Source organism: Aplidium turbinatum, chromosome 3, assembly GCF_918807975.1.
Source record: "Aplidium turbinatum chromosome 3, kaAplTurb1.1, whole genome shotgun sequence".
Lineage (NCBI taxonomy): Eukaryota > Metazoa > Chordata > Ascidiacea > Aplousobranchia > Polyclinidae > Aplidium > Aplidium turbinatum.
Window position 1 is genome coordinate 9,248,452 of NC_137474.1, and position 15,581 is coordinate 9,264,032.

Genomic DNA, 15,581 nt, shown 5'->3' on the forward strand with positions numbered 1-15,581 from the left:
TCATGCACTGGAGAATCGCTTCCCTCGTGGATGACTGTTCCTGGAAAAGTATATCTCAAACGTTTTGTTCGCACTGATAAGAGCGCTCCATTGGTGGACGAAGTCGAATTGCTTGGTGTTAATCCAACGTATGCGAATGTACGTTATTCCAATGGTCGGGAAGCGACTGTCTCACTTCGCGATATCGCTCCATGCCCAAGCACTCCTGATCCTCCAACTGACCATCATTCAAATAACGAAATTGAAATCTCGGAAGTAGATGCACCAACTGTAAACCCAATTGAAATAAATGATCCGCCCCTTGTATCGCCCGGCCGTCATGATGACGAAGACGATGTTGAAAAATGTTATCCGAGACGGTCATCTCGTTGCAACAAAGGGGTGCCTCCTCTACGATACGGAGATGTTTAACAACCATTGTCAATACATTGTTCTTGTATTTTGCCGATATTTTGTATTTTAAGCGAACCTTATTGTTTGGAATATTGATCACTTTAACCGTAAAATTGTAAACTACCTGTTACTCTTCGGTAGGCTATATGTGTTTGTGTTTTCTATGTGTTTGTGTTTTCTTTTAGGAGGGGTAAATGTAGTATACCTTAAGTGATTGTACGGCATGCAACGTGATCTTGCCTGTAGCTGCTAGCCGTTTGTTGCATTGTTACAACAAACTGTACGTGTTTCACAGTAGCCTTGTAGTCAACCTACCGTCAGGTTGTCTGTTTTCTTAGTTTATGTATCTTTGTTAAATGGAGGTTTAATTCATGTTTTGTTTTCTAGACTTTCGTTATAAGTTAGTTTAAGCTTTAATAAAGCAAATACAATGTAAAGAATAGTTTCATTTCACAAGGCAGGCTGTTAGCCTACATAGGTAATACACTTGTTAATCATCTCATGTTTGCTGGTGATATTTGTTGTATTTCTCCAAGTGTACATGGTCTGCAAAGTATCTTGAATGTGTGTGAAGATTATGTGCTTTTTAACGATGTCATTTTTAACTGCAAAAAGTCATTTGCTGTGTAGGCTACTTCCAAACCAATCACTTTAAAGTTAAATTTGAATCCAATTGTAGGCTACGGCTCAATGGAAGTGAGATCAAATTCGTAGACAGTGTCAAATATTTGGGTGTTTTTCTTGACACGGCAATGTGTGACGACAAGGATATAAATCGACAAGTGCGATCAATCTACTGTTCTGCCAACAAATTAAAATCAAAATTTTACAAGTGCTCCAGTGATATTAAAAATGTTCTATTCCGTTCATATTGTAGCCTACTCCAATGTATGCAATATGCATGTCATCTGTGGGAAAATTATCATCAACGTGACATCAATCGCCTGCGTGTTGCCTTCAATAATGCATTTAGAATTCAGGGATATCTAAAGCAGGGGATACGAAGGCTTTTATTACGTCTGACAATAGAAGGGCTTTTGTTTATCGTAAATAATCTGTGTTTATTGTAAATTGACAATTGACAGCGATAGTAATTTAATAAATCTTGTTATGATAACTTGCATTGCGCTATTAACATCATGCCTGGATATTCACAGCATGCTCGTGGTTGCTTGTTAATTCAACTACCCATATACTTGCTTTACATCTAGCCTCCTGCAAAGGCTTTGTTATAAAAAACAGCTTAGCCTACTGGTAACTTTTCAACTGTCTTTGCAAACAAGTATTCTTTACTCTACGTAACATTTGCTAACTGTCTTCTGTAGCTCATTGTACCAGCTGTTCAGTTCAGTTGTTTTTTTATTTCTGACCATCATATCAAAACAATACACGTCAACATAGCAAAGGTCAAGAAAAAGGTAGAAGTGACAAAACGCGAACGTTAAAACGTGCTTGTGATCGAAGTAAGTCATTGAGTTGAAAAAAATTTGGCACGGTCGCAACACCTTCTGCACTACAAAACTTTCTACGATTTTAAAAAGAACCACAAAGCACTACAAACTACCACCCTGGTAGTGTCATGAGAATAAGGCGATCGTTGCGAGCCTTCATATCCCCTTCTCTAAATATCCCTGTTAGAATTATACACAATTTGCCTAAACACTATAGCGTACGTGAACATCAAGTCTTGTGCAACATTATAACATTTGATGCATTACTTCGGAAATATGTTTTTTCTTTTGTTGGAAGATGCGAAGTATCGTCTAACTCTATTGTTGCTTCCTTGATGAGGTCCGATTGCTATTGTATATCAAATTACCGTCTTCATTATAATAATTCTATGTATGCTATTATCTAGTTTTCATGGCTGCCATGTCATCTGATTGTTTTTATCGTTATGAATAGGCTACTTTCAGTTTTTCTAACTTGTAACACTACCGTACCATTGTCTGCAAACTTGTAACAGTTGATAGCATATTTAGTGAGATTTTGTGCATTTGCAGTTTGTGTCTTATTTTGGTTTAGTTTGGTTGGTTTGGTTTGGTTTTGAATCTTTATCCTCGGACTGACAAAGCCTTGATAGGTTATTCCGGGTACTTGTTCGCATACTTGGGGGAAGGTGGGGTTAGTTGAGTCAGTGGGTTGGTTGAGTCACCATTGTTTTCTGACTAACTAAGCATGACTTCGTGAAGATTAATTGCTTGAAATAATAAGCATTATGGGTAACTGCGTCCATCTTGTTTTAGCAGCTGTGTAAGTTATACAGGTTATACAGTCAGCAAAATGCCATTTTTTGGACTAAAAAGTAAATATTTTCAGCTCAAAGTTGATTAGGATGCTGAAGCTATGATTGGCGTAAGCGAAGATAGCGTCGAAGTTTCATATAGTTTATAGCTATCTTATGCACAGTGCATTTTGTGTAAAACTGATAAAGCTTTACGTATAGATAATACTTTCAATAATTGTCACGAGGAAGGATTGGGGTTGGTTGAGTCAATAGCTGCGGGACTAGTTGAGGCAGTGACTCAACTAACCCTACCTCAAGTTGCAGGCTGCTCAAATCTTATTTCTGAATTTTATTGCTAAACGCGAATTATTAATTCAGTTACTTGGATAAAATGAGCTATTATTTGATTATTACTTTTCTGTTTAGCTTTAAAATATTTTCAAATTAAGTCTTAAAAATTATAAAAAAAAAACTGGTCGTGGACAATGGCTTATGGAGACTTTTGAAGCTGGTTTGAAGTTAGTGCAAGATGGTATGTCGTTAAGAAAGGCAGCACAAAGAGTTGGTGTGGACAAAGAAACGTTTCGTAGATGTTTGAAGAAGATAAATGAAACTGGAGCTGATGCTTCTAAAGTAAAGATGGGATGCTCAAACCACAAACAAGGCATGAAACAAGTTGGGTCTATTGTTTTTAGGGATAGAGGAGATTTAGTGACTATAATCGGCACCATCAATACTCTTGGAATTGCTCGATTCGTTATTGCTGCACTTGATGCAACTCGTGCTGCCCTATGGTGGAAGTAGTAGTTCTACATGTTTCCAATGCAACAGTTGGGCACATTTGGCGTGCACCGACAACAGTGCTGTTTTTACACGTCCACTTGTGATTAATTTAGAGGTAGGGAACTTACGGCCGGCGGGCCAAATGTGATTCGCAAAGCAATATAATGTGGCCTGTGGGAGCATGAAAAGTATTAGATTTCATGTCACTTTCGATAATACGTGTGAAATTTGGGTCTGGGCGATATGAAGACCTTTATTTTAAAAAAATGGCATGAAGTCGGGCGAAATCGAGAGAAATTTGGGCCTGGTTGCGGTGAAGACCTTTTTTTAAATTTTTTTTAGAGAAATGGCATGAAGTTGGGCAAATTCGAAGAAAATTTGTGACTGGTTGCTGTGAAAACTCTTTTTCTATGAAAAGTTTGTGGAAACGGGCGAATTTGGAGGAGCCATGTGGCCCGCCTGGTATTTTTAATATTTCTTGTGGCCCATAGTACAAAGTATAGGTTATTCCCCACTTCTGGATACAATAAACGTTCATTGATGGTATAGATCAGAGGTGCCAGTCTGCCAGATGGGGACGGTGCCCAATAGCCCTAAAAAATTATGCATCTCATGAATGCCACTGCGCCTCAACTAACCCCACCCACTGACTCAACTAACCCTGCATGCGGGGTTGGTTGAGTCAAACGGTGCTCTGTGTTCAAGGTAATAAAAATGACAATTAAACGTGAGATAGCATTTTAATAAATGGGAAGTAGCAAGCATAATTCATTACCTTTGTTTCACTTAGACTTTGATAGGTGTATCTACAATAGGTAAAAAATTATAAAGAAAAATCTGAAACCTGACTCAACTAACCCCACCTTCCCCTAGAGGCACTTGACGCAGGGCCGGTTACCGAGATTGGCAGAGTGAAGTTTTCCGATTGTTGAAGTCTTGTTGCCGAGAAATTATTCCATTCACTAGGTGCCGCTGAATGGAGAGCAGTCCTGAAATGCGTTGCTCAAACGCACACCCCGAGAGTCGAACCAGCGCCATGTGATCTTGAGCCCGGCGCGTAACCACTGAGCTATCGGGGCGGATTGTTGTTATTTCGTTGTTGTTGTTCGTTGTTTGTGCATTTGCAGTTTGTGTATTATTTCGTTGTTTTGTTTTGGATATGGACAGCTTTGTCTGATGCAAATAAATATTATCAACAAATTTACTTTTTCTTTGGTCGCTTTTTGTGCTATTTTTATGCACAAAATTTCTGTTTGTCAAAGGCGCACACACACCTTGTTTCACAGATGTGGCTTACCGGATCGTGGATGGGACTTAGATCTCGTTTTTTGTTTGAATCTGGATCCTTCATTTGCGTGAGTTTTAATTATGAATAGCCTATTCTATATAACTTTAACTTGTCATGAAGTGAGTTTTTTTCAGAAGTAAAATTAATTCGGATTTGAGATATCCAAAACAAATTGTCGGATTGAGAAATCCTGAAATTCTAAAACCAACAGACTGCAAGGTGTAGAGAGGAAAGCTTCGCTCTTGACAGACAGACAGGCCACACACTCAACATAAGGATTAATTTATGGCCTGTATAATCAAATTAGCTACAAATCTAAAACGTGTCTGGCAGCACTGGTCATAGAGAAAGGTTTGTCATTTTGCACAAAAGGTTTTGCATTTGCATTTTGCAATTATTTGAGATTGAGAGTCAGTGATTAGGCTACTGTTCTGCAGTTTGGATTCTGTGTAACAATACATTGGCAAGGCCTGTGTATATGGATCGCTATAGGTTTTACCTTTTCATATATTGCTAAATCATAGGCAGGTTTTTTGATATTTTATGATGCTTTCTGTCCAAAAAGGTACGGTATGTTGAAAGTTCAATTCCATGGCAATGTATTTTGCGTTATATGATACCATTTTTGTCATAACTTGATTTCATGGTGGAAAATCATACTGTTGACAATGTTTATATTTTCAGTACTGTGATGTTACTTTCAGTTGCTTATGAACTGAAAATAATTTTTTAAATAATGCTATAAGATAGTAGGCTAACTATGGCTGATGGTCCCACATCGTCTGAACCTGATACACCAAGTGCAGCAAAAAAGTGTGATCATGTTAGAAACTTAATTAATCAAGAAGACCTGTCAGCTATTACACAGGTAATTTATATATGTTTTAAAGTGCCAACTTCGATTGTGGTATAGAATACCATACTTTTTTGCTTGATTGTTTAACGACAATGAAGAGTTTTAGCTTCTTTAAAAGTTGTTGCTGTATGGTATGTATGTTTTAATACTAATGGGTACTAATTGTACTTACTATAGAATTTTTCAAATAACAATTTTTTGAATGGGAGTTTGTTAAAAGAAAAGTAATGTTCATCGCACCAGTGTTTGCTGTGACATCTATTTAAGAAAACTATAAACTGACTCTAAAACAATTAGTAGCTTTTTTTCTGAATCTAAGGATGTTGGACCACTTTTGTTGCAAACTCTTTTTCAATGCTTATCACAATCAAGTCTTTAAAGTGGTTGTTTGTGAGAAACTGCTTGAAGTTTGGCCCAACAGGTCCGCCCCGATAGCTCAATTGGTTAGCACGTCACTTCTGGAACGAAGAAGCTTCAAGATCAAGCGACGCTGGTTCGACTCTCGGGGTGTGCGCTTAAGCAACGCACGTTAAGGACTGCTCTCCATTCAGCGACATCTAATGGATGGAATAGTTCCCCGGCAACAAGACTTCAACAATCGGAAACTTCACTCTGTCAATCTCGGTGACCGGGCCTGCGTCAGTGATTTAAAGCCTCTACAAGTATGCAAAACTGCCAGGATTAAGCTCTGCAAGAAGCTTTCCCAGTCTGAGGATAAAGATTCAATCAATCAACATCCTTTTATTTTTCATTTATTGGCTGCCAGGTTTGATTTGTTAGGCAATTGTCATATATAAAAATCAGCAAGAATTCTTGAAAAGTAGCACTTGTAGAGTGGACGTTATTAGTAGATAGAGCTCGACCGATATATCGGCCGATATCAGGTGTAGCCGATATATTGTATCGGCTATTTTTCGCCGATAAACATCGGCCAGGAAAAGCACACTCAAAACCAGCCATACATGCCTTTAGAAGAAACACAAGCTGCTCAAACATGCTTGCATAGCACGAACAATTGTTGTGAGAATATAATTTCTCGCCCATTCTAGTGCGCGCATCTAGAAAATGTTAATCCTGTATCCCTTAGCTTCCATTCAAGCAGGAAAACTTTCGAGTTTTACGTTACTTCAACGATTGATGACATTGAATCAGTGTAACAAAGGTGAATTTTTTGCTAAGAATCGATGGGAGTACCGGTGTACTTATACACTAACCACGCGCAACTTATTTCAAGTCTTACGTCACAATGTCTGGCTTTGATCTCCGAGTGATATTGATAAGGCAAAATTCATTACAAAATTAGATTATACGAGTAGGCTATCACAGCAAGATGCAGCAAAATTTGTCAAGTTTTGGTATTACAGTAAGAAAGAAAAGGCCCATGGAAACTTAACTTTCGCTCACATAACACGCAAAAATATACCTAAAGAAAAATGCCCACATTGCCCAGTGAAACTTTGCACAGCAGAAAATAGTACGGTAGCGGTAGTGTAGAAGTTTTCCGACTCGTGCCCAAAGCATTGTGACGCAAAAATCCACACGACCTCGTTCAGTGGAAGTTAATCAGTTATGCGCCGTATTGCAGCTACACGGCGCTTTGACTCTCCAAGTGCACCTCGGTCTGATGAAAGCCTTTGCTGAAATTTTAAAAAGCCTTCCAAACCGTAGCCATAGCTCTTAAATGGCAAAGAATTCAGACCAGACAGTCGGACACGTTTGTCCGCCGTCAGTAAAAACGAATTTCGAGGCCTGGGTTGTTTCTTCGTTGTTTGATGTTTTTTTGTGATTAGTGTTGAATGATTTTTCCATTACAGCAACTAATAATGCATAAACTTTCTTGGACTGGTTTGTTGCTTAATAACTTTGTTGGTAACAAATTTTTCGTAGCTGATATATATCGGTATCGGCCTAAAAATTTCATAAATATCGGTATCGGCCTGAAAAAGTGATATCGGTCGAGCTCTATTGGTAGATCTGCATTTGTCTATAATCCATATTAAATTAAAGCAAACCAAAAACTTGATGTGCCAGTTTTCTTGACATAGACAATTTCTCATACACATGCATAGAAAAACATAAACGTTGCCTAGGGTTTGAAAAGAGCTGATTGTGATGCAAGTCATGCACTCATTTGTTGACCTTGTGTATGCTTATGTCAGCATCATGTAAAAGTTGAGTTTCAACCATGTAAGATGATTGTTAGGGGTGTTATTTTTCTCTAAAAATCAATTTTCATTTTCGGAAAATAAAAATGCTTTGAAATATTTGCTGTTTATATTTTTGCCAATCTATTTGAATGGTTTTCTGATGAACTCAAAACCTAGGGTCAACCTCAGCCAAAACATTTAAACATGTAAATCATATCTGTAAAAACATTAAGGTTGCAATCAGGGTTGAGAAAAACCTGGGTTTTTTTAAAAAAGCCCAACCCGCCCGGGTTTTTTTTAAAAAAAACAAGTTTTTTTGTTTTTTTTCAAAAAATATGCAAAAAAAGGTAGATTCATGCTTATTTCACCTCAAAACTACTTTTTACGAATGAAGTGCCTTTCACTCACAGTATATGATACATGCTTGCAGCATAACTCAATAAAATAATGCACTAGGGCTGTTGTTGCTTGAATGTTGCATCATCCATTAATTTCAAGATCAAGTTGGATGTTGCATCATCCACTGATTTTTATACCAAGTTGATGCTAGCTACCGTGGTAGAAATCACATTATTGCACCATTTGCTTTAGATTTGAAGGCAAGGAGCATTTATGCCATCATGTTTAAATATTTTTTATCATATATGTATATATTATATAGTAATGGATGAGCAATTGAGCGATTGCGTTGCCATACTTTCATCAGTTTAACTATAAGGCCTTCTTGCATAAATGAGTTTTAGTGTAGTACAAAGTGGCATTACCCGGTACTTGATTTTTGTGTACTGTACAATATCCACTGCGTTTTCAATTTATCCTTGGAAATTTCCTTCACAATCACATCCTTAAGTCCTAATTTGAAGTTTGTTTTAAGTGCCTTGTAGTGTTTTTGTTCTTTTTTTAAATTTTTTAATAAAAACTGGACAAATATGATGCTCTGGGTTTTTTTATGGGTTTTTTTTTTAACGGTTTTTTTTTTTAACGGTTTTTTTTTGGGTCGGGTAAAATACCGACAACCCTGGTTGCAATGCACAGTGCACACTTGCATGGAAAAGTAAAATATAAGCTTTTGAGAACCTAACCACAAATAAAATGACATACCAAATAAGCACACTTTTTCAAAAGGAGCAAAAATCCATGTTGGAACAATTGGAGAAGATGAATCAGATGCTGATCAATTGCAACAACATTTCAGAGCGTCAATACAACACGCTAGTGTCTCGCTTTCAACGACACACCAACATGTTGTGTGACATGAAAAAGGACCTACATTCTATCCACTCCCGAGTAAAGTATGACTACTTTTATGTTTTATTGTGCCCAAAATTCTCATACCGAGATCGCTAACACATGTTGTTGATGCGTTTGTTTATGACGTGTTTGTTATATAATACCCTAGCTATTAATCAAAACCATACAAAACGGTAACGCCGACGACATTAGCTTTTGTTGTTGTTTGATTGTGTCACCGATGGTTGGTCAAATACAATATGAACTTAAGATCCTTTATTGCAGGCGATTAAAAACCCTTGTGCACGAGAAACAACCGGAGTCAACATGGTCAGTTGTTGAACAAGATGGGAAAGTAAACACTACCGATTTACTTTCTCTTGATAATCCTTCCATTAATGACGAAACAGATGACCATTGATTATTATTAGGCGAGTAAGAAGTGACATTGGACCCGGACATTTTTGATAACAACTATTTTTGATAACAACCATTTTTTAGTTACAGGAGGCTTGTCTGGTAGTCAAACCGACGATTCTAAAATTCTGCAAAAATCGGACCTAAGGAACTGCCCCAAACCGCAGTTTAAATTTGCATAGCGCGCCAACTAGCGGTTGTAAATATCTGCTCGAAATAAAATGCAACATATGACGCATATATTCACGTAATTAACAGTCACAAGAAGATAAGTGTATTAAAATTATTTAAAAAGGTTGTGATCATAGGTGTCGCAGTAAAGAGGCACTAAACCCTCAACCGGATTTTGATTTTACATGTAACTTGCTTGCAAGAGTGCAATTTTCCAAAATCGGATTCGCCTTCCAGGCAAATACTTTCCCATCAGGTTTTCAACCAACCCTATTTTATTTTTTTGATTTCTCTAAAAAGTTTTCCGCCGTAGGCTCAACAACCACTTACACCAGAAAACGTTAACAGTAGTTTTTTTCACAATTCTCGCACCTCAACACTCAAATGTTACTTTAAATTGAGAACTTTTCTTACTTATGTTGCAACTTACAACATGAATTTGGCTTCAAAAATTGTGTCTTTGCAACCCCCGCCTCTCCCATACCCTTGCATTTTTTTATGCCGACACGCATGTTTGTGACGTATTTCGTCATTTCTTACAGTTTAATGATTTTCACGCAATTATAATCGCCTACATTAAATTGTAATTCAATGTTGGCTATATGACACTGCAACAACACTAGCAACTGAAACAAATGATGATACAACGTTGGCAGATGTAGAATCAACGTATAATAGGCTAATAAAACGATGAACATCAGCAATTTGAGCGATTAATGCTTCAAGAGAAAAAGACAATATTTAGTATACACTTTCATTAACAAATCGTTCATTGCAAAAAATATTTTACTTGCAAAAACTACCACAGTAACAATTTGAGTTCCCGTTCTAGAGATACAACTATTTTTATTAAAGTAGGCCTAAATATACTTCTACACTTACAGCTCTTGGGTATCTAACACTTTAAAAGTGATGACTTTTCACACTGAGCTTCACAAGCACAGTGAATAAGTTACTGCACTTAAAGCCTTTCTTGGAGCAACCACAAGATGTGCATAAACGTTTAGCGCTCCTGCAATTGCACCTAATTTCTTTCAGAAAGGTTTTGGGTGCACATTCATTATCTGTCATTATTGGGACCAGACCAGAAATTGTTTCCTTGTATCCATAGAAAGTAGGATTCAGCACAGTTTTTAAATGACGCCATGTTGACAATTGATGATGCACACGAAGGCTGTGAAAGTAGCATGCTCTACTTGTTGGAGGCATTCTTTCAACTGATATATGTTTGGGGATAAAGCGTAATTGTAGCGCAACAAATTCAAAGTATTCATGGAAAACTCTTGCTTGTACAGAATTTGGGCAAATTCTTTTTTAATTCTGGAAATGTCTTCTTTTAAAACTTTCTTGTTTCCGAAGGCGGCACATTTACGTTGCACTTTGTCTAGTCTAGACCTTTTAAGATTTTAAAAACTTTTACTTTTTCTATTCTGTAAAAGCAGGATGTTGTATCGCAGCCAGAGAACGCGTGGCAAAATAGCAACGTTCGGCACATATTTTCTCCGAGAGCAAGTTGCTGCAAGCAAGCTGCTCCGAGAAAGGACATCAGTTGATGAAAACCACCAAGTCGTAAGCAAACATTTTTGAAAATACGAAAATTGTCCTGTTTAATTTTGAATGCTCTGAAGTAGAGGGGTTGGTCAAACGTTAGCGGTGCACAACATATGCTCATTTTCCTTGCTTGGTCTTAAAGGAATATCATTGTACTGTGAACAGCTTCATCTGTTGCGGGATTAAGCGGTATCATAGGATTAAATGATACTGACGAAACTTGAAACTCACGTTTAACTACATTGGCCATGAACCCTTGCCATTTTACTGGCTTAGAATTGAATATATTTGAACACAGCCACAGAGTGTCAAGCAATTCATAGTGCGTAAATAACACAGCAGAGCAGGGATGGAGGAACCATTTTAAAAGTAGGTGGGCCCAGAGGCGCAGAAGTCAAAGTCAATCCAACTTCTGGGGGGCTTCGCCCCCCACACACCCCATAGCATTGTTGCATTCCTAATATTTGAAATCGTTTACACCAGGAGTCGGCAACCTACGGCCCGCCAAGAAAAATCATCCGGCCCGCCGCTCCCAAATTATAATAATATGTGGCCAGGCCATATGTGGCCAGGTCGAATGGAAGAACAAGTACTTTTCATTAATCATTTTAGTAGGTCCACGTCTTTGATTTGCAGCGTTTCTGTTTGTATAAACAAATAATTCCAGATAAAGCGCTGTGATACAAAACATATTATTTTTTCCAGATTAATGGGTCAAACAAGGAACGGCAAAGTTAATCTACTCAAAAATAGCTTTAAAACAGCAAATTTATCTATTACAAAGGAAAGGAAAACCAATGAATCAGAAAATTCTTTTGCTAGCTACAAGGTAGCACAATCAATAGCAAAAGACAAGAAATCGTATAGTGATGGAGAATTTGGGAAAAGGTGTAAGATGGATGTTATTGAAAACATATGTCCAGAGAAAAAAAAAGCAAACTACTTTTCAGATATAGGCCTAAATCTTTCAACAAGAACCGTAACTCGACGAAAAGAAGAGATATCGAAGAACGTAACATCAAGGAAAAAGTTATTGTATATCTACAGTTCTTCGCAATGGCGATAGATGAGAGCACAGATACGACAGATAGGCTATCCTAAGCCTACAGCTGAGCTGGCGTGCAGTAAACAAAGATTTTGATGTTTAAGAATTTGTTCAGCTGATTCCCGTCAAGGATATTAGTCTACTAGCCGATATTCTGAAGACATTAGGTTACGTCAACGCCTTGAAATCATGCCTCTGAATCTATCAAAACTGGTATTAATAGGCTACGGCCCGCCAAGACCATGTAAAGTTTGGCTTTGGACCGTTGTTAGAAAAAGGTTACCGACCCCTGGTTTACACATTGCGTTTTCATAATTGCCTTTCGTGCCAACAGGCAAAATTTTCCATTTTTGGGTCGGATTTGGTCAAAAAAAATTACAAAATTGTTGAATTGCTCTATAGCGCTGTACAAAATGTGGCGATGTACACATAAATAAAAAGGCAACAATACACACACAGTTATAATACCACCTGGGAGCAATGATATGCAGCATTATACAGTAGCCTACGTGCATATGTAATGATATCATTGTTCTAACCATAGAGAGCATAGAGAATAATTATATTGATTGATAGATTGCTCCACCAGTCACACGCAACCACACCTACACGTGCTGCACATCAATAATGGACTCAACAGAAACGTTTGAAGATTGGATTTCATCGTTGAGCTATCAAAGAGAATCAAACTACTGTGTATCAATTGAGTAACGACCTTTTTTTGGAACTCCCTCTCTGATTGCCGTTTTCGCTACCTTTTTAAAGAAATTTGGCTTTCAAAAGTGGGTGGGCCAGGCCCACCCAGAAAATAAAGTAGGTGGGCCCAGGCCCACGAGGCCTACGTGGTTCCTCCATCCCTGCAGCAGAGACATTCAGCTGCTTGATTCGTACGCTTTCCAAGTACCCATGTTTGCAGCAGTATACGGTTTGACTAAATTGCCAAAATTACCTAATTCCAGTAGTTCAGTTGCACTGACGTGTCGTTTTTCAATAACTAGTGGTCGAGTTGCCATTTTTAGATGAAGTTTGCCATCGCTAGATGAAAATGTCGACATATGATCGCGTAGCTCTTGCAATGTATATTGCCTACCTACTCGATTAATATCATTCATCCACAAACAGCGTTTTTTGAATGCTTCTTCCTTCAACAAATCTGAGTTGCGGAAGTTGAGCATGCTTCCACCAACCTGATGAGATTTTATAGTACGGTTACTGAGAAATCTCTGAAGACAATCTCTGTGATATGTAGCTTCTACAGCTCGTATATCTCCTGCACAAAGTATCCTAGATTTTATTTGAATTGAAATGTCATCTGTCCTGTTTTCACATTCCGCTATTAATGCATCCTGTAGCAAACTTTTCTTTTGTTTTTTGTCAACAATTTCCGCATTTCTTATCGAGAAAACTTGCTTTGGATTCTGTTTGAGTTTTTAAAGATCTATTTCTTCACCGCAAATCAAACAATGGGTTTTATAGTCGAATGTAGTTCTCCTTAATCGCGAAGCTGTAGATTGCGGTTTGTGCGCATCTGCTTGGTTTCAAGCGAAAGCTTTCGATTCGTATAATTTCTGTAGCAGATATTATGGACTGCAGTTTCCCGTTGGTCGCCAATATTCTCATTTATTTGATCACGATACTTAACAGACCACTGGGTTAGTGTTGATACTGCTTTTCAACCTAGCGTTCTGCCATCTTTTCCACAGACAACCACTTTCTGACAAATTTCGCAGATTTTACTTACATTGCTTTCCATATTGGCTCAAAAACTCAATGTTTTAAACTACTTGCTTGCACGCGTAATAGAAGTTAGAACTGAAGAATTGGTCATGCAACTTACTGTCCCATAGCTCCGGCCACGTGTCAATATGAAATCAAGTTGACCGGGCCATTTTCTAAAATCTTTTCTTTGTAAAAGTTCAAGGTATAAATGATTACCAAATTTTATGTGCCCGTAGTTTTCATGTTCGTCAAATACGTTGTAACAAACAAAATTACGTTTTCCGAAATCAATCTTAGTTAATTAGTATTTTGCATAATTTTACAACCACTGCACTATCATTGCAGCCTAGTTTCTGTTACATGAGGCACTCAGAAAACAAAATATGTTATTTTGCGTCGATTCAACGTCGCCAGACGTTGAATCAACGTAAAATAGCAAATTCTGCTGAAGGGTAATTCTAGACACTATGTTAATCATCCTTGTTTCACTTGAAATTCGCGAATTAGCAAGACGGAAAATACTTATGTTTTTCTTCCGCTAGACGGCGCGCCGTTCAATAATTGCTCCCCTCAAAAAGGCCTTTCCTTATGTCCGAATTTTGCCGAATTTTAGATTTGGGGTCTCAAACAGGTAACCTATCTTTTTATGAAGAAAAATGGTTGTTATCAAAAATGTCCGGGTCCGGCTATTTTTATGTCAATTCTTACTCGCCTATATTATACAAATTTCTCTATGATTCTGTGAGTGCACTTTTTGGTTCTCGGGAGGTTTTTGTCCACTGTTTGATCAAAAAACTAGACTTCGTCAGTTTGCTGCTATTCAAATAAATGCATCGCATCGAAAGTAATTTAATTTTGTGTTCGTTTTGTTAACCTCGACTTCATGCCAATAGATGTTATTCATGCTGTATTTTGTTACTTTTGTGCAATTATGTTTTCCCTAGTTCTGTGGTCTAATTCAGTGCTTCTCAACCATTTTTGCGATGACCAAAATATACGTTAGTTTTAATATACTGACAAAAACAGTTTTTAACGCATCGAATTGAATCGACAAGATTCTTGATTTTGTATACTTCAAGTCTCATTCTGATTATATATCACATTCGAATAAAGCGTTGCTCTGTAGTGCAAGCAAGCAATTATTATTGTTAGAAAATGGCAACACAGCTTGTGGCACGTGTCCGCTTCTTGGGTTACACGTCGCTCGCATGCAATCTTAGTTACGAACGTGACTTGTTTAACAGTATTTGCCTTACCTCCCAATGAAAGCTATTTATGATCATTTTCAATGCTGCAAAAGTTTATTGTGTTTGTGTTCTTTTGGACAACTCAGACTGTGGTAGCCTCCAACGCTACGGGGCTATCGGAGAGCAGCCAGCCTTTGGTCTCACCATTTAAGGCAAACCTTTTGCTTCATGTGAAATAAGAATAATGGTGCGACCGCCAATCTGTTCAGGACCGAATAATTAAATGATGTACTGTTTCGGAAGATTATTGTTCCGCTCCGTGTTGCAGCGACCTGGCACATTTTTTTTCTTCGAACTTATTACAGAATTGTTATTCTTGCCATACTACAGTTTCTTACGTCGTAATCGAAAGCGTGGTTTGTGCTACTGCTAGCTAAAGTCTATTATGCTTTGAAGACAAAATCATGTTTATTGGCTACCAGTAAATTTGTCAAACCGCTTACCTCTGTTGATGATTGAATAATAAGCTTACAACAAAGTGGAAGCTGATTGCACAAAAACCCAAAG

At 37.7% G+C, this 15,581-nt stretch overlaps 1 protein-coding gene across 1 annotated transcript; it reads left to right on the plus strand.

Annotated features, from left to right (window-relative positions):
• The first annotated feature begins 5,384 nt into the window (after positions 1-5,384).
• On the plus strand, positions 5,385-15,539 carry LOC145766142 (kxDL motif-containing protein 1-like). The gene is made up of 4 exons (XM_082577799.1): positions 5,385-5,559; positions 8,820-8,986; positions 9,210-9,349; positions 14,543-15,539. The coding sequence occupies exons 1-3, from the start codon at positions 5,452-5,454 to the stop codon at positions 9,343-9,345; spliced, it is 411 nt and encodes a 136-aa protein (XP_082433925.1). The 5' UTR covers positions 5,385-5,451; the 3' UTR covers positions 9,346-9,349; positions 14,543-15,539.
• Positions 15,540-15,581: the final 42 nt, after the last annotated feature.